This window comes from Prionailurus viverrinus, chromosome A1, assembly GCF_022837055.1.
Source record: "Prionailurus viverrinus isolate Anna chromosome A1, UM_Priviv_1.0, whole genome shotgun sequence".
NCBI lineage: Eukaryota > Metazoa > Chordata > Mammalia > Carnivora > Felidae > Prionailurus > Prionailurus viverrinus.
The window spans coordinates 74,246,777-74,268,888 of record NC_062561.1 but is presented as its reverse complement, the minus strand read 5'-3'; the positions used below and the strand labels follow the sequence as shown (position 1 = coordinate 74,268,888).

The 22,112-nt window shown below is 42.7% G+C and overlaps 1 protein-coding gene across 1 annotated transcript; it reads left to right on the top strand.

The window, feature by feature from the left end:
* The first annotated feature begins 1,903 nt into the window (after window positions 1-1,903).
* Window positions 1,904-20,264, top strand: SLC10A2 (solute carrier family 10 member 2). The gene is made up of 6 exons (XM_047851474.1): window positions 1,904-2,280; window positions 9,680-9,798; window positions 13,863-13,951; window positions 14,877-15,052; window positions 17,044-17,201; window positions 20,137-20,264. The coding sequence occupies exons 1-6, from the start codon at window positions 1,904-1,906 to the stop codon at window positions 20,262-20,264; spliced, it is 1,047 nt and encodes a 348-aa protein (XP_047707430.1).
* Window positions 20,265-22,112: the final 1,848 nt, after the last annotated feature.

The following is a 22,112-nucleotide window of genomic DNA, read 5'->3' as shown; positions in this document are numbered from 1 at the left end:
GTCAGTGCCAGGAGATGCTTGCAGGGCAGGGACCAAGTCATTCCACACACAGGAGTGAGAGGGGAGCCCTTGTGGGGATTCCCTAGCTAATCATTTAGCTGTGGGAGCAGGAAGGGTAGTGAGAGAGTCGGGACGATTTCCCGGGAACTGGCATGCAGCCAGGCAGAGCTAATGGGAGCCCACCCATGCCAGCAAAGGCGGCTGTGAAGCATGACAGCTAGAGAGGAGCACTCTGGGGACAGAAGCTGCACCATAAGGAGTGTGAATCATGGTCACCCCTTAAGGACACTCTTCGACATTTTCCCAGCAGCTCAATTCCAGATTAAAGAGACAGTGCCCCTAAGCCCCCAGCAGCTGGGACATCTGACACAAATGGATCCCTTTGCCGGGTGCTCACAGCTCATGTGTACTCAAGCGATGAGAAAGGTAATTCCCCGTATTGAGTCACTCTCTAAATGCTGTTCTCAGTTGTGACCGGTAAGCTCAGTTTCCACCACCTTGGGTGCCATGGTAGTCACCCTGACATTGGTATTCTGTGGCCTTGATGCTCACAGTGTGGTCCTCTGGATCGGCATCATCGCCATGAATGCCAAGCTTGTCAGAAATGCAGACATCCTGAGGCCCACCCCAGACTTCCGGAATCGGGATTTGTGCTGTAACAAGACCCCTGGAGGGTTCATGTGCACACTGAGTTTTGAGAAGTTCTGTTCTAAGGTACTGCTAATTTTCACCAAGCCAGACTGAGTTTCAGGATGTCGAGGTATCCGCTGGGTAGCTTTGAATAAAGCACTTCATTTCCTTGACCCTCAAGTCTTCATCCATAAAATGGGGATGCTCATCTTCCTTAATTTAACATGATTAAATTCGACAACACATACATCTTGACGCAGTCGTTGGATTGTAAACTTCCGAGAACAGGAACAATCCCTCTCTCCCTCCTTTATCTTCCTTACACACCAAATACAGTGTTCTGTCTGCAATGAGGTTGACTATTTGACATTCATAAAAATCAGCCTCCCTTGGAACCTCTATCCACCAGCCTGTTACCTTGACCTAATCTTCTGAGGCTTATTCCTCTAAATAATTGTATTGTCTCTACCTAAAAAAAAAAAAAAAAAAAAAAAAAAAAAAGTGCTTTGTTACCATGGCAACACACACAGAATCGCTTCTGTAATTGAGGGTGGCTCTACTCATCAGCTCCCTTCCCACCAGACCACATAGAGAACAGTCCACCCTCCTGCATGTTACTGTCCCATAGGTTTGCATCAAGACCCTACAGATTTCTGAAACTTACATGTACTTTAGGAAAACTATAGACCAATACAAGCAGACCAGTTGATTCAGTAGGAAGGCTCTTGGAGGGAGGAAATTCAAGGTCTAGGTCCCAGTTCAGAGCCTGACACTATTTTGCAATTTAACTCAGCACAGGACGTGACTTTTTCAGGACCCAATCTCCCTTATATGAGTGAACAATGTGCTTTCCTATGGCTTACACCCTCCAACGTTCTTTCGTTTTTCTTAGTTGTTTTTAAGTGTCACTTAACTGAAATTTCACAAACCTCCTCAGCATTAAACATTAACACGGCTCTTTTTATATGGTACGGTTCATTATCATGCCAATAAATGATTAATTATAATTCTCCAGCCGGACCAACAATTTGGCAGGACTTTTATGATTCATAATTTGTGCTGTGTTGTAATGTTACCTCTGGAAACTGACATACTGGCATTTATTGTTTTTTATTGCTTCTCTGAGGTGGCTTTTGAAAGAGACTCAAGTGACACATGTTTGAGAAGGGTTTAAAAGTTGGACACGGCTGGATGAGGCATTATTCATCTGGTGAGGAGTGGAAGATTGGTACTTCTGTGGATGCGTGTGACCATTTGGGCACCAAATCCAGCAATGAATAATTCAACAGGCTGTTCGGCCAGTGCCACGGTTTGCAATGGGTCATCCTGTGTGCTGACTGAGAGCAATTTTAATAACATCCTCAGCGTGGTCCTGAGCACTGTCTTGACCATCCTCTTGGCCATGGTGATGTTCTCCATGGGATGCAATGTGGAAATCAAGAAATTCCTAGGACACGTAAAGCGGCCGTGGGGCATATGCGTTGGCTTCCTCTGTCAGTTTGGAATCATGCCCCTCACGGGATTCATCCTGTCAGTGGCCTTTGACATCCTTCCTGTCCAAGCTGTAGTGGTACTCATCATGGGATGTTGTCCCGGAGGAACCGCCTCCAATATCTTGGCCTACTGGGTCGATGGCGACATGGACTTGAGGTAAGCTATCTAAGCCTCTCCTACTGTAATCACATTGAATTAATCTTGTCACGAGCCCACGTCACTGTGATGTCCATCTGACCAGCCTGATCTAGGGTACAGCTGAGGAACTAAACAGAAGACAATAAGTGCATTCCCTCAACTTCCTGTACAGCTGCTTAGCTATTGGAATTTGGGGGTTATACTTTATATTTGTGGTTTCTAATCCAACTCAGTGAACAGGGAGCTGGATAGTTGCCATTTATCTTTGGGGAAAGACTCAAAGTGTTTCAAAAAAGAAGTTTGTCCAAGCCACGAGCACACCTGAGAAAGTTTGCCCTGTTGGTATCAGCAAAAACAAAACGAGAAACAAACCAGACCTTTCTTTGTGGTGATGAGGAGCTCTGAGTGGAATCACGCGATCCAATTGTTCGTTACACATTAGAATCTATTCTAAGACAATATCAATAGTTGGTCAACTCACCAAATACAGCCAGTTCTTTGAACAAGTTTTTTCTTGGTATAAAGCCTCAGGAGGAATTTGTACATTCGCTTTGCTTCTACTGGCATTAAAAGAGAAAAAAAAAAAAACCTGCAGCAGCTTTTTTTAAATTATGCTTACCTTACTATAAAATAAACAGAAAATGGCTTCTCTGCTTCCCACAGAGTAATCTAAATTGCAATGTTTCCCCAATTCATCCTGTGCCAGTCTGAACTAGCACCGGAAAAAAAAAAAAAACTAATAGAAATAAGACGAAGCATTAACGTGATGAGACCGAGAATTTTAATGCCTTACGTTGAATAGAAAAACGCCTTTTTCCTTACCTGACAATTCCTCATTTCCTGGGAAAGGTATGCATTTCTGCAAAGCAGCCAGGTGGTAATGTAACGCGTGCTTATTAAATACTATACAGTAGGCAGTCGGTTCTGTTAATCACCAGCTACTATGCTCAGAAGAGAGAAGCTTAAGGCGTAGAAATGTAACCACTGGAAAATGTAAAGCTTTATTCCGCGTTGACACAGTGCCTACTGAGCACTGTGTCATCTCAGCTGGGGTTGGTCCCCCCGAAGCTTCAGAAAAGCCATACAACCTGTATGGCTTCACTTCACATACTTTTCACTTAAGGAAATACCATCTCTCCTTGCAATAGATTTTTCCCCCTAAGGAAGTCTTGTAAAGAACAAAGGATGGCAAGCGCTGTTCAGGTTTAGTTAATCTGTGAACCACCACAGAGCCATAAGGCCCTTCTAGACCTCAACTTGGGCTGATCTGGACATAAGCACACAGAGGTGACAATTCACCCACTAAGCCAAGGGGAGTGACCCAAATTGAATATGGGACTTTGAATTCCACCAAACAGCTTTTACAGAGTATTTGTAACTTTTCAATAAAATGGAAGAGTCTTCTACCTCAAGAGAATGCCCCACGTGTAATCCGTTTGTAAAACAGAAAAGTATGCACGAGGCTGGGTTATTTGGCTGTTGGAACAGAGTTCTTCCTGCGGGCAAAAACTGCAGGGACCTAATCTAAGCTCCAACTGACACTTTTCTGTGGTGTCAAGGAAATCTTATTTGTCTTGAAACAGATGATTATGTAATCCTGTCTACCTCGTATAACAATTCCTGTAAAAAAATAAAAATATTTAGGAGAAAGAGCCAAAGTAAAACTTGAAACCTTGGTGGAAAACAGCCAGCTTAATCAGTGTATGTGAATCCTTCAGCAAGTCAGAATAATCCCTAAATGGGACATATGGCAGTGAAATTGTTCGTTTTCATTCTAGAAAGTGTGTTCTCCACAGATGCCCCTTGTCTTGTGAGTAACACCAACAGCTCTCCAGTCCAGCAGTCACCTTGCTAGCCATGCCCCCTATCCAGACCTCAAACAAAACCCAGGAAAAGATTCAATCCTGCTTAATGTCATAAATGTTCCTTGCGCAGGACCTTCTTAATCTCCTAATCCTAGAGCTCTGTTGTGCTATTTCTCAGCACAGAGGATGAGATATAAGAAGTGGGGTGGAGGTAGGGACGCCTGGGTGGCTCAGTCGGTTGGGCGTCCGACTTCGGCTCAGGTCATGATCTCACCGTTTGTGAGTTTGAGCCCAGCATCAGGCTCTATGCTGACATCTTGGAGCCTGGAGCCTGCTTCGGATTCTGTGTCTCCCTCTCTCTCTGCCCCTACCCTGCTCATATTCTGTCTCTCTCGCTCTCTCAAAAAATAAATAAACATTAAAAAAAAAAAAGAAGTGGGGTGGGGAGCAAGGTGCTAGTGGGGTGGTTCGGTGTCCCACAGCATCAAGTGGCCCCAAAAGCCTGACCTCAAGAGAGAGAACCAAAAATGCCCACAAAACGAAGAAGGCAACTCACAAAGTCACAGCAGCCGCTGCGTCCCTTAATCTAGGGACAAACAGCTCTCTAAACACAAATGCCCAGAAGACATCGCTGTATTTTAGCGGAGCAAATAATAGTGTTTATCACAATGGCTCATAATCATTGAAAGCAGTTAAATTATGCCGCTCAGTACGATGATGAGATGATGACATTATGCATTGCATATGTTAAAGGAAGAACTGGTCAAATATTCCTTTAGAGTAAGTTAAGAGAGTATCACCTCAGCTTTTGGGAACCAGTTTTCCAACACTTTCTATTCTTCTGGAGTCAGTTCTGTGCTTTAAGAACTTTACCTTCGGGGTGCCTGGGTGGCTCAGTCGGTTAAGCATCCAACTTGGGCTCAGGTCCTGATCTCGAAGTTTTGTGAGTTGGAGCCACATGTGGGGCTCCACGCTGACAGTGCAGAGTCTGCTTGGAATTCTCTCTTACTCCCTCTCTCTCTACCCCTTCTCCACTTGTGCACGCTCTCTGTCTCTAAATAAACAAACAAACAAACAAACTTAAAAAAAATTAAGAACTTTACGTTCTCCATTTCCACTGGAACCGTACCAATCGCAGCCAGGATATGATTGTTTCACAACAGGTATCTGCATTGCTTACCAGTTGCTAGAACAGATACCACACCATGCAAGCAAAACAACTTCATCTACAGTGACTTTCCTGGGTGTGCTTTCTGGGAGAAGAAACCAAATCAACCCCCCCAGCCCACCCAGCCCCCTCTCCCTCTCCCCTTCACCCCATTGTCCCCCTAACACTGTTGTCTCCCCCTCTCCCGCTCATCCCCTCATTCCCCTGCCACCATTTCTTCTGAACCTGACAAGCCATTGCATTTTGCAATCTCCAGTGAAAAAAAAGAATAGACAACAACAACAACAACAACAAACTTAACAGTTATCCTTAATGAAATTATAGACCTTGCTCATTGAAATACAGCAAGTGATATTTGAGCTCCTTCTCAGACTATTCCAGCCTAGAAAAGTGTTGCAGGAATGTGAGTAGAGTACAGGTATTTTCACCTGTTCTAGCTGTGCTGTGGGCATTCTATACACAAAATGTTTCTGGGAGAAATGAAGGTGACATTTTCAGGCGAATCTGCCGGTGGCAGGACCCATAGTCCAGAGGACACAAAGACACCTGCCTCCTTTGAGGCTCTATTCCCAGAGATCCCCCATTTTCGAATCTCCTTTCAGCCACACCATGCAAGGACTTTTCCTTGTCGTTTTCCTTTCTTTGACTTCTTGGAGGGATCCCTGCTTATGTACCTTTCCTCCACTCCCCCCAACTCCATCTGGAGTTGCCATCTACTAGCTACACTCCCTTATACTATTTTCCAGTGTTAATTGTTTCTAGATTTTCCTTCCACATCCTTTGTTCTCTGGCTAAGATTGCTACATTTTTCATCTTCCAGGTCAGTCCATTGTTCATTGTTTATTGTTATTTTAGTTGTTCAAGATCCTCCACCCTCTGGCTTATCACAAATTTGAAGCAACCTCTCCCATTTAAATCACATAAATGTCCAGTTTCTCTCTACTCTAAGAACTAACCCAATAGTATTCGACTTTTTCTCTTTTTCCCCTCAAAGTCACCAAGCTTTGTTTCTCTTATGTAGCATTTATTTTTATTTTACTAGCTAGTATGTATTAGCTCACCATTATGAGCCACACACAGTACAAGGATTCCACATACATTGGTGTATTTAACCCTCGAGATAATCCTCTTGAAGTCAGTACTATTATTTTCTGCACTTGACAGATGATAAAATTAAGGTTCGGGGCACCTGGGTGGCGCAGTTGGTTAAGCGACCGACTTCAGCCAGGTCACGATCTCGCGGTCCGTGAGTTCGAGCCCCGCGTCAGTCTCTGGGCTGATGGCTTGGAGCCTGGAGCCTGTTTCCGATTCTGTGTCTCCCTCTCTCTCTGCCCCTCCCCTGTTCATGCTCTGTCTCTCTCTGTCCCAAAAATAAATAAACATTGAAAAAAAATTTAAAAAAAAAAAAAAATTAAGGTTCATAACCTTAACCCCAGTCACAGAGGCAGTACATATCAGAGACAGATTTGAATCCAGACCTAGCCAGGTATCCTTATCCAGACTCTTAATCTTTGTTCAACATTTTTTCTATCACTTACCATCTCCCCACTTTCTAGCACCACCTACATACACTTCATTTGATCTGTCAAATTTGGTGTTTTACTTCTAATATGGTAACAGTCTTTACTTTCCTCATCAGTGACTTCACCTAATTCCTCAACATTTAGTGAATTCTCATTTATTGTCTTTATCTCCAAAAGAAAAGAAAAGAAAGGAAAACAAATTTCCCTGGTGGCAAATAGAGCTAAAGCCAAAAATTAAAGACAAGAGATTTTTTTTTCTTTTGTTACCTTTTTCCTCATTCCAGCATAAACTCATGGTAGTATTTCTATTGTTGATATCTATGCTTCTTATCAAACTTCAGATTTTATTCATAAAAGGATTTTTTTTCTTTTGCTGATCTATTCCCCTACACTGCTCCCTAAAATTATTACCTGTGAATTGTTTTTCATCTCATTTTGAGTGGTTTGATATTGTTCTCTTGTTAGTTCAAATGGCATCAACTTCTGGCCACCTGTTCTCTTGCCCCTCTGCAGTGCCTCATGGTCAAGGTGGCCCACTAAAGCTAGACTATTCCCTTCTCCAGCTGCTGCCATGTCCTACCTCAGGGCCTCAAGAAACTACTCTTGCCAAACTCAAAACCATAACACAATTTCATAAACTGTCTTAGCAATAATTTAAAATTGAAGCTTTCCCAAGGAAATTTGAAAGAAAAAACAAAGAGAGAAACAGTTGTTCTCAGAGTTTAAAATAAAAAATCCTTACCCTTCTCTTTACTATATCATCCAGGTAGAAAACACTGCCCCCTCCGTGCACCCCTCCCATCCCCTCTACTCTGGAAAGCACACTGGACATACTGGAATAAAATGATTTTATTATGGTGATAAATTTAATTTTTTTAATGTTTTTATTATTTATTTTTGAGAGAGAGAGAGAGACAGAGTGCAAGCAAGGGAGGAGCAGAGAGAGAGGGAGACACAGAATCTGAAGCAGGTTCCAGTCTCTGAGCTGTCAGCACAGAGCTCGACGTGGGGCTTGAACTCACAGGCTATGAGATCATGACCTGGGCCTAAGTCAGCTGCTCAACCCACTGAGCCACCCTGGCACCCCATGATGATAATTTTAAATCCATTCTAATTTATTTTTGAAATAAAAGATAAAAGAGAGAATGTCAAAGGAAGGGAGAGAGCTTACAAACTCCAATATTTTAATTATAAGCAAGACTATTTCTGAAAATTATTATTCTGGTTTAGGATGCTGCCTTAGCATCCGTTTTTTGTATCTAAATTAAGTTAATCTGTCCCATAACAGATGGAACTTCTTAGAAATGTTTCACATACATCTCCAGCACTTGTTGGTGTTATACTATTTTAGCTCCACGAAGACAAGTACTTTTATCCTAAATTCTTTTTTTTATCCTAAATTCTTTAAACACATTTTAAGTGAGGTCATTCCCAGTTTAAAAAAAAATGGTTATTAGCCAAGTTAAGCCCCCGTTAAGCGTTGCCACCACCCTTTATTTTTTGCCAAGACTGTGCTTAGTTGGATCCATTAAAATGAAATTCCTCACCCCTAGCTGTTTTCCTTAGCACTATGTAGTGTGGTTTTGGTGTTTGTGGAGCACAGCAGAGGGCAGGGTCACAGGTGATGTAAATAATTCTGCATTTTCCTTCAAGCCCACATATAATACCTTTAAGAAATTACTACTCTGATAGTCTCAATGCTACAGCTTTTGGAGAAAGGCCTTTCAGAAAAATGTCTCATTTCTGGATCCTGTATTTTGTTGGAACACAACACATGTGCGCGCGCGCACACACACACACACACACACACACACACTATGGCTGGAGAGCTAATACAGTAGTTGACTTTTAATGAGAGTCTTGCATTATTCTAAGTACTGGACTCACTGGGTCATTAGTCCTCACGGCCTATGAGGTGGCAATAGTTATAATCTTCATTTCACAGATAAGGAAGCTGGCCAAGAAAAGTCAAGTAAATTACCCAAAGAGCATAGTACTTATGTAGTAAGTGGCTACACCTGCTTCCAACCCCAGCAGTGTCTGGCTTTAGTGCCTGGCCTAGACATTTAACAGGTCTGTTCCCCAGGAAGAGAATGTGCCTCTGTGCACACGGACCCTTGAGAGGAACCAGGAAGACCCGCCACCCAAACACCTGTCTTCCATCCATTGTCACATTGCGGAAGATAGCATCATTCCATGTAAACTCCTCCAGGTCCAAAGCCAAAATCCGCTCACCCAGCCAGTCCGCTCACTAAAACACAGATGCTCTCAGGAGTAATAGTATCAAACCCTGGTCCTTCTGAACACACATTGGGTAAATTTCTCAGCGGAAATAGAATCCAGGCCCACCACCCCTCCACCCCTGCTTGCATATTTTCTTTAGTTCTTCAAGTCAGCTTCCTCTTTCCTTTTAAGCTACAGGCATTGGGGCAGTAATCTGTCTGCCTTAAAAAAGACACTGAGGCTCCCTCCCTTGGACATGTGCTCTCCTCCGAGGGACCAGGGAGTCCCATCCCATCTCAACACGGACAGACACAGCAAAGCCCCTAAAGTTTCGGCTGGTATACATGTGTTTGCTTTTCTCTGATTGGAGATCCAAAGCGTGGTGTGTCCAAGAACCCTGTACCTCTTCTAATAATGAATTTAAACAGTCATTAACTGTCTGCTCTGATCCTCGAGAACCAGTGGAGAGGGAGGAATGGCCCAAGACAGAGTAGAAAAACAACAAATCCAGATCTCCGCATTTTCCCCAAAGCTGGGACCTGTACAAAGATGGGCGCATGCACACATCCGTCCATCAGCCTAGAGGACGCTGCTGGTTGAGTCTTCCGCAGGATTTCCTAATCACGAATTGCAAGATGAAACTAAGTCTCCCCCTAGAAAACCCAGGCGGACGTATCAACCTGCCCATTTCCTTCCAGCATCAGTATGACCACATGCTCCACGCTGCTTGCCCTGGGAATGATGCCGCTGTGCCTCTTTATCTATACCAAAATGTGGGTCGACTCTGGGACCATCATAATTCCCTTTGATAACATAGGTAAGTCATTCCTCTGCAAGCTTTCTGAATATTACCCTCCTGTTCTCTGTTAACTTCGGGCCAGGCCCAGACCCAGCTAGTGTCTACCTCTCAAACCAGCGGCCGTTTTTACCCAATCAGGATTTCGTTACAGGTCATGCCTGCGACTGAATGAGAGTTGGCAGAATCCAAACCCCAAACTTTGACCCCAAGGGAGAACCTGGTTTTCCTCCACTGCAGGTACTAGAGGGAGGGCTGACTCAAGGCACGGCCGTCTGGACCTGAGGAAGCCAAAATTGCTGATGCGCAAGAGGCTGTGTCCTTCCCGTAACGCTCAGTACCATAGTTCACAGGAACATGAGTTTGCTCCCAGACACGCAGATAGAAGAAATATAACATAAATATATATACACACATTCCACTAATGATTTAAAATTAGGACACCTAGTGAGCAATCGTGGGTGTGGTGCTGGGAAACTACCCAACGAAACGTAATATAGGTAACACTCGACTGTGAGCCACATCTTGACTCAGAAGTTCGTTGCCTGGTGCAGTCTGTACGTGATGCCCCAGGAGTCAAATCTACCAGTCATGACTCTGTCTCCACTCATTTTGCTCCGAGATGTTCACCCCCACCCCAAAGGGGCTTTTTTTTTCCAGTTTCCGGTTCAACAGATAATGGTGAGAAATTAAGTCATTTGTGTAACATAGGGTCAAGGGTAAGACAAGACAGCTCCTGGCCTTCTCAAACCAGGCATTTCCCACACAGCTGTAGTCATAAAAGATGAGATATAGGTGAGATAGTTCTCTTGCAAACAGGTTGTAGGGTGACTCCACAGAATGCCCTGCTACGCCTCATGCTCCTTAACTCTCAGTCTGCTCCCTTAGAAAGCACCTTCCTTCAGGTTAAACAATGTAGACTTCCTGCATTGCAGGCCTCTCAGAGAACCTGTCTCTTGAGTAAGGACTTTTAATTCTATTATTACTTATTGTTTAACAAAATAATTTAAGCTTCAAAATATTCTCGTTGAGGGGCACCTGAGTGGCTCAGTCAGTTAAGTGTCTGACTTCGGCTCAGGTCATGATCTCGTGGTTCATGAGTTCAAGCCCCAAGTCAGGCTCTGTGCTGTCAGCTCAGTCTGGAGCCTGCTTTGGATTCTGTGTCACCCTCTGTCTGCCCCCTCCCCCTCTTGCACTCTGTCTCTCACTCTGTTTCTAAAATAAACATTAAAAGAAAATTCTCTTCGTGATATTCATTCCCTTCTGGAAAATACTTCATGGCTATATTGAATAATTCTAACTGTAGTGTGAATGACTTATAACACGTCCTTTTTTAAAAAAATATTTGTTTGTTTATTTATTTATTTTGAGACAGAGAGAGAGCAGCAAGCAGAGGAGGGCAGAGAGAGGGAGAGAGAATCCAAAGCAGGCCCCACAACACCAGTGAACAGTGTGACAAGGGGTTCAATCTCACAAACCCCAGAGATCATGAGCTGAGCTGAAATCAAGAGTTGGATACTTAAACGACTGAGCCACCCAGGTGCCCAGCGCTTCCTTTAATGTGAATAAATTTTGAAAGGAACAGAAAATGAGACAGAGTAATTAGCACCTCCGTGGAGGTAACGGTCATCAGGAAAGAGGTCAGGGCAAAAAGAAAAGAGAAAAGGGCAAGATTTTTAAAACTGTTAAATGAGCTAGCAAAAACAAAGATACTGACTCTGCTTATTCACCATTTTACCCAGGCCTGTTTTCCAACCTAACCTTCTTGCTATTGGTTTTTCTAGTCCGTTAAGACAACAACCCAATCACTTCACAAGTTGTGCTCGTTACTTTTTAGACAAGGAAACTAAGGCCCAGGGTAAAGGTTTAATTTGCCCCAAATGAGCGCTGAGCTGGAAATGCCCCCTGGCCTTCACATTCTCTCTGTGGTCAGCGCTGCCCAGCCCAAGTTCCACACAATGCCCACCCCACTGTGCAGGTGCAGCACCATAGCCAAGCCCTTCCCATAGGGGGTTGGGGTGGAAGAGGGCGTCTCCCCAGCCTGTGGCACCGAGAACACGGAGACCAGCGGCTGCGGGGTGCTGTCCCTGCTCCCCTCTGCTGTCTGTTTAAAAGTGCCCAACTCTATGAACCGTACATCTGCTTCATCACCTAATTCCCATGGCAGCTGCGTGAGCTACTTATAATTCTACCCGCTTCACAAAGGGGGACACCAGGGCACAGAGAGGCTGTACAGTTTGCAGCCTTCCCACAGTTGGTCAGGTTCGGACCCCAGTCCCTCTGGCTCCAGTCCATGACTGTCCTCCTCTTGCTTTTATCCAAATTTCTTTCCTCCCAGACCTGCTCTGGGAACTCAAAACAAAAAGGCCACGTTACAGTTCCAGTGGCCCAACTGCTTTCCCATCGAACTGGACAGGCGTTAGACACGTGCTGCACGGGCACACGAGGAAGGGGGAGAAGGAGAGAGAAACTTTACCCCACGGGGAGTCAAGAATCACACCAACCCACCTTTCTGGGTGAGAACCACACACTGAATTTGAGGAAGGGCAAAGAGTGTCTTTAATGGCCAACTTCTGGTCCCAGAAAAACTGTCTCTGGCCTCACCCGGTTGGCAGAGGAAACACAATTTGGGCAGGTGGTCCGTGCGTTCATCTTGTAGCCTTGGGCCTCCCCAGAGAGGTAAAGACTCTCAGCAGGAGGGGCCCCAGCCTGGTGGGGCAGCGGGGGAAGGGAGCCCCTTTCACAGAAGGGACACATTAAAAATATACTATACCCTAACCACACTGGCATCCCAAGCACAGTATCTGCACCTGGATGTAAGCTACCAGAATACAATCAATTCGGATCAAGACAGTTTCAACTGGAGGCCTACAAACTTGCCACAATTTAAGTAGTCTGGACACCCCAGGGAAGAAGTCTCCTCCCAAAGTAGCAGGATGTAAGGATACCCAAAGGAGGTTTTTCTGGAAGCTCTTACCAGTATGACCATCAACCACTCTTTTCCATATCCTGTGTTCCACCATTTTCTCCTACCATCTTTTTTTTTTCCCTGTTATAGGTTTTCCTGGCCATTACTTAATCCCTTTGAGTAATTTCTGGGACAAAGTAACTGCTGACCTTTATACTGCCAGGAGGACCAGAAGGCTACAAAGAAATTATGTTTTCATCACTGTTGTGTTCATTTTAAATTCATGTTTGCAGCCCTGGGATCTAGAATCCATTTTCCGGTCCTCATCAAATCTTCTCCAATGCAGAGCAACGACCACCCTCGAAACTTCATGATTCGATTGCACTTTCCCCTCCTGCTTTAAAAGGATATTTGACAAAGAAACAGCCCGTGAGAAGTTGAGGTTGTTGGCACACAATTATGTAAAAGCAGTGATTGGACAAAAAATAGTTAAATAACATGGGGTAACAAACCATCATGTGATGGGAACAGCAGTAAATTTAACACGAGGAAATTGAAGCATGGCTCTTTTATCTGGCTGGGTGAGCACGTTCCTGCAAAGAATTATAATTGTTTGAGAGGTCGCCAAATATATTATCTCACAGAAAATTTAAAGCATGCTTTTTTCAACCTCCTCTCTCACCTCTCTGCTGTAGATTTGAAGACCCGAACTCAGTCTTAACCAGAAGTCATCAGCCCACAGAATGCCTGGAGAATTCTGAACTTTTTGTTTGGTTTCCACTGCCGTGATGTAACAGGCAGACATAAAATACCCACGTACACCCCAAGAACATAAACACACACACAAAGTTTAGAAAGGTATTTTTCCCATGATATCAAGATCCAGAGACCAAAGAAGCCAAGATTTTGACAAACTGAAAGTAAAAGATTGGCAGTGTAGAGAACCCTAAGAGGGATTTGTACCATCCATGTTAGCAATGCTTCACCAGGAAGATTAAATCTTCTGCCGGGGTGGATCAAGGAGAGTTTTATTACTGTTTTGCTTGAGTCTGTTTTGTGGATTCAAGAAGGGGGACTGATATACTACCTAAGCCTTTTGCAGGCTGCTTACTGTTTTGTCTTCCTTTTTCCTGGGCTACATATTTTGTTGATCAAATTGCTCTCCTGTCATTTTCAGGTACGTCTTTGGTCGCTCTTGTTGTTCCCGTTTCCATTGGAATATTTGTTAACCACAAATGGCCCCACAAAGCCAAGATCATTCTTAAGGTAAGTGCCCCATGCCATAGGTTGCAAATACTCCACAGTGTGAGTTTCAATAATTGATCTTTCCAGTGACGAAACCGGTTTTTTCAGTACATCATAAACCTCCATCTAGCGAGACTTCAAGTTGTTAGACATTGCAGCGCACTCTTCCAGAGTGCCCTTCCTGGTCCCACCTACAGGGCAGGATTCTATCCAACTCAAATGCCACCTCCTGCTTTTACTCTACCCTCTATTCCCAGGGCACCTTGCTCTGATCTCTGTTCTGTGGGTTTGTACTATAAAATGTATCTAGACAGCTGTTTTCAAAAATAGATCAGATGTTTCTTATCTCTGAATCCATACAGCCAGTTCAGCATCTGGCAATTGGTAGATATTAGTACCCATTACTAATTAGTAACCATTCATTAGTAACCATTCATTCCCCTTCAGGAACTATATTCTAGCTAGTTGGTATGGATATGGATAAAGTGGTATAGATATAGACACAGATGATATAAATACAGAAATAAATGCAGATAAAGATATACATATATATAGATGGAGACATATATATATCCTACTGATTGGAAGACAAAATAAGCTAGTTGGTGTTCTTTATTTTTCTGGACAAAAAAAAAGTTATAATCTCCAAATTTTCTTGCTGTGAAAATAAGAAAACAGTAACAACAGTGGCTTTTGTTTATATATGATTTGTTAACTTTTGTAGAGTTTTATATCCCTTTTCTCATTATCATCATCACAAAAGGCGTCTTGGGCAAGACTTGATCCTCAAGTACACATGAGGAAAGCAAGACTAAGAGACGTTGTAAGACTTACCAAAGGAAGGAGAGCAGGAAGATTTCAATCTGGAAGCCAGGTGTTCCAATTCTTCCTGAGTGGGTTTTGTTCTCCATCACAGCTGTCGGGTCTGCTTGTGTCTTCCTTCCAGATCGGGTCCATCACAGGTGCAATCCTTATCGTGCTCATAGCTGTCGTTGGAGGCATTCTATACCAGAGCGCCTGGACCATCGCTCCCAAACTGTGGATCATAGGGATGTTATTTCCTTTGGCTGGTTACTCCCTAGGGTTTTTACTGGCTAGAATAGCTGGTCAGTCCTGGCACAGGTATGGTGTTTTGATCAATCATACTGGGAATCTGCTTCTGTAATGGTTGTTGTATTCATTTGCTAGGACTGCTATAGAGAAGTACCCCAGCCAGAGTGGCTTAAAGAGTTTTGAGGTTAGAAGTCCAAGAAGCAACGTGTCAGCAAGATGCTTCCTTTGGAGGGATGTGAGGGGGAATCTGTCCCAGGCCTCTCTCCTTGGCTTGAAGATGGCTGTCTTCACACTGTCTTTCTTCTAGAAGTGTCTCTGTGCCCAAACTTCTCCTTCCTATAAGGACACCAGTCATACTGGATTAGGGCTCACCCTAATCATGTTATCTTAACCAAGTATATCTGCAGTGACCCAATTTCCAACTCAGGTCACATTCTGAGGTCCTGGGGGTCAAGACTGCAGCACATGCATTTGGGAAGACACAATTCAACCATAACAGCTGTAAATACTGATAAGACATTCAAAATCTTTCACCTGTAATAACATTCACCCAATCATTCTAAATAGACTCAGGTCCCCCAGAAATAAAATACTGACGGACTCTTTTGCTCAGATTCTTGGGGACCATTCCCCACACAATGCAGACTGAGTCCTTCCATTGTCTCACGTCCTTATTCTCCAGGCAGAATAACTTCAACAAAAGCACTTAGGGTGGCCTGGTGACAAGGGGCCCTCCGTCCAGCAACAGGCGGAGCTCATCAATGACCCAAGGTGCAAACATCAGAGCTGGGTTTAGCATGGACAAGTCTAGTACCGAGTAAAAACTTTTCCTCCCCTGCCAGACCATCTGAGCCAATAGGCAGAAAGAAAAGCAGGTGTCGCAGCTGCAGCATGCCAGACATTGAGAAAGAGACAAGCAGGGCTGGGCAGTGGGGGGTGTTACACGTCGTCAGGCTGATCTGGGCTTGCACTCTGACCCACTGCCAACTGACCTTGGGAACCCCAGGGCAGGCATTCACTCTTCCTCTGACTTTTCTCGTCTGGAGAATGGAGCAGTACCACCTTCCTGGAAGACTTTTATCCAGCTTTCATCAGAAAAACAAAGCCAATTTAACAATGAAGCAACTATAACAAATACTCTATCTTGAGTGTCTTCTCGGCCCCTGCTCTGTGCTCTGCACTGGTACCAAGGGCATAATTGGAAAGAATGAAAGGAGTCCCCTTTGAATTCATGGAACACTAATATAAATGATCCTGCTCTTTTCATATGTAGATTTTTATTTACATATATATCTGCTTTAAGTGAATATATATTAAGCAATATTACACTGTATGTTAACTAACTAAAATTTAAATTAAAAAATATGTTCACCTAAAAAATAAATAAAAGATAAATGTATATATTTATTCAACATGTAATTTTATTTGTACTGAATAAATATACTATTTGTTAATAAATATTATTATATAACATAATATAAATAAATATTATCTTTATATATAAGGTTATATACATGCATATACACATATATACATATATATAAGATGTGTACATACATATTATATATGTATATATCATACACACATAGACATATAGATATATTCCACTGCTCAATGGGCAAAATAAGCTAGTCAGTGTTCTGTGTTTCTCTGGACAAAATGATGTCAAAAACTCTAAATTTTCTTTAATGTGGAAAGGAGAAAACAGCAACACCGGTTTTTGTTTGCATATGCTTTTTTAACTTTTGTGATGTTTTATATGGCTTTTCTCACGATCATAACAATCATAAAAGGTGACTAAGCCAAGATTGTATCTATGTATATATAGAGAGAATATTTATGCATACTGTATATAATCATATATATTAAGAAGTTATTTATCCATGTAGTATAAGTAAAAGAATATGTTGAATAAATATATACCTTAAAAGCAGATAGCGAGCTACATACACATACACATATAAGCACTTGTTCTCATTGTATCTGCTTTCAGTGCCATGCAATAGCAAAGCACAAAATAATGACTGTAAGAGCATAAATCCTCTCAACGCGTCTTGCAGGTGCCGAACAGTTGCTTTGGAAACGGGGATGCAGAACACTCAGCTGTGCTCCACTATTGTGCAGCTCTCCTTCACCCAGGAGGAGCTCAACGTCGTGTTCACTTTCCCGCTCATCTACAGCATTTTCCAGCTCGCCTTTGCGGGAATCTTCCTAGGCAGTAAGGAGTAATGCTGATCACATGGCCCTGGTGATACTCCCCTTTGAGAGACCCTCGAGTGGATAATGTGGCATTGTGTTCGATCACCTTTTTCTTTTTTTTTTTTTTTTTTTTTTTTTTTTTTGGCGGTGAATCGTAGAAGTTAAATTAAGTACCTTTTCGTGGGTGGAGAAATAAAGGGGTGGGAAAAGTCATCTCTACTGTTACCACGAATTCCCAACAGCTAATGAAAAGGTGGCAATTTTATCAGAAGATTTTTGTAAAGATTATTGTTAAGTGAAAAGTAAGAGAGGTTCATTCATCTCCACAAACTTTTCTTTTTCTCCAGTAATTAGGGAGGCATATTAACCTGTTAGGACCATTTTATTGTGTGTCTTTCTATATGCTTCTAAGAACCCCGAACTGGCTGTTTTTTCCAAATCATCATCTTCATATGCTTTGTAAATATAGGATATTTTTCACAAAAGTGGTATTCAAGAGATATTTATCAGGCTAAGTTATATTAGAAGACAGATACATGAGCATGTGCACGTGTACATGTATTATGTAACATCCATATAATTATAAGAGTTAAGGCAAACATGTTCTTTATTTTAGGGACTAGGGATAGCTAATCTGATTTTTTAGAAGTTTATTTATTTGTTTGTTTATTTATTTATTTTGAGAGAGAGAGATACAGACAGAGAGAGAACGAGCTGGGGAGGGACAGATTGAGAGGGGACAGAGGATCTGAAGTGGGATCTGTGCTGATAGCACAAAGACTGATGTGGGGCTCAAACACAAACTGTGAGATCATGACCTGAACTGAAGTCAGACGCTCAACTGACTGAGCCACCCAGGTGCCCCTAATTTGATGTTTAATTTTACTCTGCTGTCGCATACACTTCTGATCCTTGGCCCCTGCCACCTGCTGGCCTTCACCTAGGTGAAGCTTTCCTTACATTTCGTTCCCCAAGGATTCATGATGTCTAGCCTCTATTTTTAAATTTTATCTTCTCTTTAAAACGAGACTGATATTTTATGCTTCGTAGCAATTTAAGAGAGGTTATATAGTGAAGGTGAATGACAGAAATAATGGGAATGTTATGTTATAGACTGCCTGGCTGTCCAGTGTTGTTTGGGTTTGGTTTAATTTTTCACTTGGCTCTCAAGTTCTCAAGCTCTCATATTCAACTTGCCTATGGGTACTAATCGTTCTCTGTGTTACTGTCTTGAATGTTATCCTCAAAGCAGAGTTTTCCTTCTAGTATAAAAGACTCCCTGGATCCATTTGAAACTTTCCACTGATTTATCACTGACACAGGAGACAGGAGTCCATGGCCTAATTACTCTGTTGTCTTGTATGATAAAGACATATAGCCAATTTGGGTACCTTGAGGTTTTTCCACATAATTAGCTAGTGATGTCTACTAGAAAGCCAGAGAAAGCAGACTGGCTGATGGAACAATTAAGTGAATTTACTAGTTGAATAACTAACTCAAAAGGGATTAGTAGATAAGTGGAAGGAATGATGGGAAGGCAGGTACTGGTATTGGTCTTATACTTTCCCACATTTTTATAAGTAAGAATAAAGATGAGGAAGCCATATTTGTTGATACATACAATGCCTGGAAACATATTTTGGTGAAAGAATTTTTTGGAACAAAGAAAGTAAGGAAAGAAGGGAATGAGGGAGGAAGAGAAGGAGAAAGAAAGGAAGGACAGAAAGAAGGAAAGAGGAAGGAAGGAAGGAAGGAAGGAAGGAAGGAAGGAAGGAAGGAAGAAGGAAGGGAAGGGAAGGGAAGGGAAGGGAAGGGAAGGGAAGGGAAGAAGAAAGAAGAAAGAGAATAAACAATTTGGTTAAATAGAATTAGTGGTGTACGTGTGTTGAAGGGGTCCTGGCTGAAAACAGTTTGTAATAAAACTGTTGGGCTATTTTAATTAACCAAAAGCTCAATTCAATAGATTCAATAGCTCAGTGGCTTCAAAATTAATATATTATAGAAGTGCAGGGACCAACAAGGAGACATGGATCTTGACATACTAAGACCTTTGAAGCACTCCTGAGCACTGACTATTCTCCCAGGGCCATACTAGGTACCTTACTATTTTATTTCACTTAATGTTCACAACTGCATTATGAGATAGACATTATTATGTACCGATTTTAAGTGTGAAGTTCCAATGATATAATACTTTTTCTTCCTCTGTTGACTTTGTAACCAATGAGAAGTAGAAGAAAAAAAATCATATATTTAGATAACAAAATAGCACTCATTCAGATAAAACTTAATTAGAAAATATGGCTCAAAAACCAACGGGGCCTATGAAGACCACCCCTCTCCCCTGCCCCATACATGGGCCCATAGCGCTTGTCTACACACATACACTGCTCTGCTCCCCTTGCCAGGCAGTGTGCCCAGGTGAGCTGGCCTCAAAACTACGCTGATAGACGCACTGCCACCAGAGACCAGCAGCTTCCCAGAAGAGAGGAAGGCTGATCCCAGCTCAGCCAAGGCTCCCGCTTCGGGGGAAGAAAGGAGTCAAGTCAGGGAGAGACGGAGTGTGATTCCAGCACAAGTCCTCCCACACAGAGCACTAGACCTAGGTGTTGGACCCTGCACCGTAGCATGGACCCTATTTACTGAGGACTGTAATAAGTAGGAAGTGGTAGGCACAGAATACGTGCCTGCTGTCATTCTTGACGAGCACCCACCGCAGGGCTGATGCCTGCAGAAGCCATGTGAGCAAGTGCTCCCCATGGCTGTGCTCCAGGTCTTCCAGAAGTACCATGACTGGTGTGCAACCTAAGAATGGCTTCTGCTCTCTCTAAGCAGCCCTCAGCCTACAGGAAGTGCAAGCTGATATCTGAGCCATAGATTATGATCACTGCCCAAAGAAAGTTTGCAGCTAATTGATACGAACCTTGATTAACCTCCTGTGTCTTGCCTTCTAGTTTATGTGGCATACAAGAAATGTCATGGAAAGAACGACATGGAATTTCCAGAAAGCAAAGACATCGAAACAGTCTCTGGGTCATCGTTCTCAAAGGTGAACGGAGGATTTCAGCCAGATAACAAGTAGACACCAAGTGGACAAAAAAGAAGAATTCTAAAGTACACGTTCTGCGATAACAGTATCTGTTTGTTTTTGTTGGGATACTTGGCAGGAAAGGGTTAAGGTGAAAATTTAAATTCCAATTGAATCCATATATTGGTTTTGGTACCAAGTGACTGGTGGCCCAAATCCTTAATGTGACAAATATTTATATGTATATATGTACTGTCTTTGAAATATGCCCGAGAAATGTCCTCAGACCACAGACTACACTTGACACTGGTAACATTGAGAACCTCTTAACTCCTAAACTGGATTCTTACTCAGAATCTCAAAATGCAGAGATGAACACCTGACTTTATGTATCTTAAGATAGATGCAACGAATTATTATTGTTATAAAGTGATCAAGATTTTCTTCAGTATTTATGATTGTAAGAAGATTGAAATGAACATCTTCCACTGACATGTTAATTATTATTTTGAAAATGTTGCAACCTATTTATTTATATGACTTTATCATGTAACATGGACAAGTAGCTGACTTCCTGCATTAAAAAAAAAAATTAGCCTTCTCCAGTGACAGTCCAAGAGCAAAAATAAGAGAAAAGAGTTACTAAACAGAAATCAATTGTCAAATTAGGAGTCCATAATGCATCAGCGATGTTATACATTGGTTGCTCTGCCTCAGGAGTCCAACAATGCCACTAGATTTCTTTTTTTTAGGAAAAACAATTCTTTCCAATGGCTTGAATTTGGCAAAGAGCTCTTCAAGCCTGGAGAGGGGCTTCCTCAAGGTCTGCCTGCAGGGGGCAGGTCAACGTTGGCTAGCGGGACAGCTATGGAGCGGACAGGTTGCAGAAGCATTGGAAAAAAACACCACTACTCCAGTCGGTGATTTTAGTTCAATGGGAGGTCATGGCGAACGCAAGGAAAAGCACAAATAATAAAGACCCACTTGAAATGCAGGACATGAGTCAGTTAGATGTGCACAAGTGAGTATCGATAAAAAGAAACATGAATGTTTGAGGAAGAAGACGACATGCCCAGGGCCCAGAAGTAGGAAGGGCGCTACCAGATGGGTTCTCTGGATGCTGTAAGTAAGTGTCACAAGAGGAAGCAGGGAGGATTTGATCAATGTCACCAGGGGTTTAATGTCAAGGGGGAAACAACTGGCCACGTGTTAGGTCTGATTTAATTTCTTTTCCTTCATTCTGCGGCAACATGGGGCACATTCTTAATTCAGTTCATGGTGGTTTTGTTCCATTTTCCATTTGGAAATTCTCCCTGCCTCATAGATTTCCTTTCAAATGTTTTGGCTCCAAACGGCCTTTGGCGTTTGGGTGAAGCGAGTTCAGATCCCGCTGGTGTTCTTCAGCATCACAAGAACATGAACGTCAACCCTTAGCTTCCGATAGGGGGTGAGGGAGGCTGCTTTGAACACCGTAATATGTATGCCTTTTTAGATGAGGTTCACATTTACGATTGGATAAAGTTCCTATATTTTTTTTCATCATTAGATTTATTAAAAGGGACTACAGCTTTTTATTAGAGGCCAGTAGGGAAGAGGTGGTATAGATTTTCTATCAAGGAGTGTCAAAGAATATGCTTCTGATGGCGCAGAAGGAAAACTTTGAGTCTGTCTGTTCAGTGCCTCCTACGCTTTCCTCATCAAACAGAAAATAGGCAGGTGTGCTAAGGCCACTGTGAATTCATATCAGCATTTCAGCATGGCCAGACAAGGGTCCGGAAGCCAGCAGCTGCAGCAGGCAGGATTTTCCTCCCTGCAGATCCAAATATGTGAGACAAAACTTGGCTTTCTTACATGGTGTGGTATTGTGTGAGTTGTGCTAGAGGGAAGAAAAATAGCTGAGCT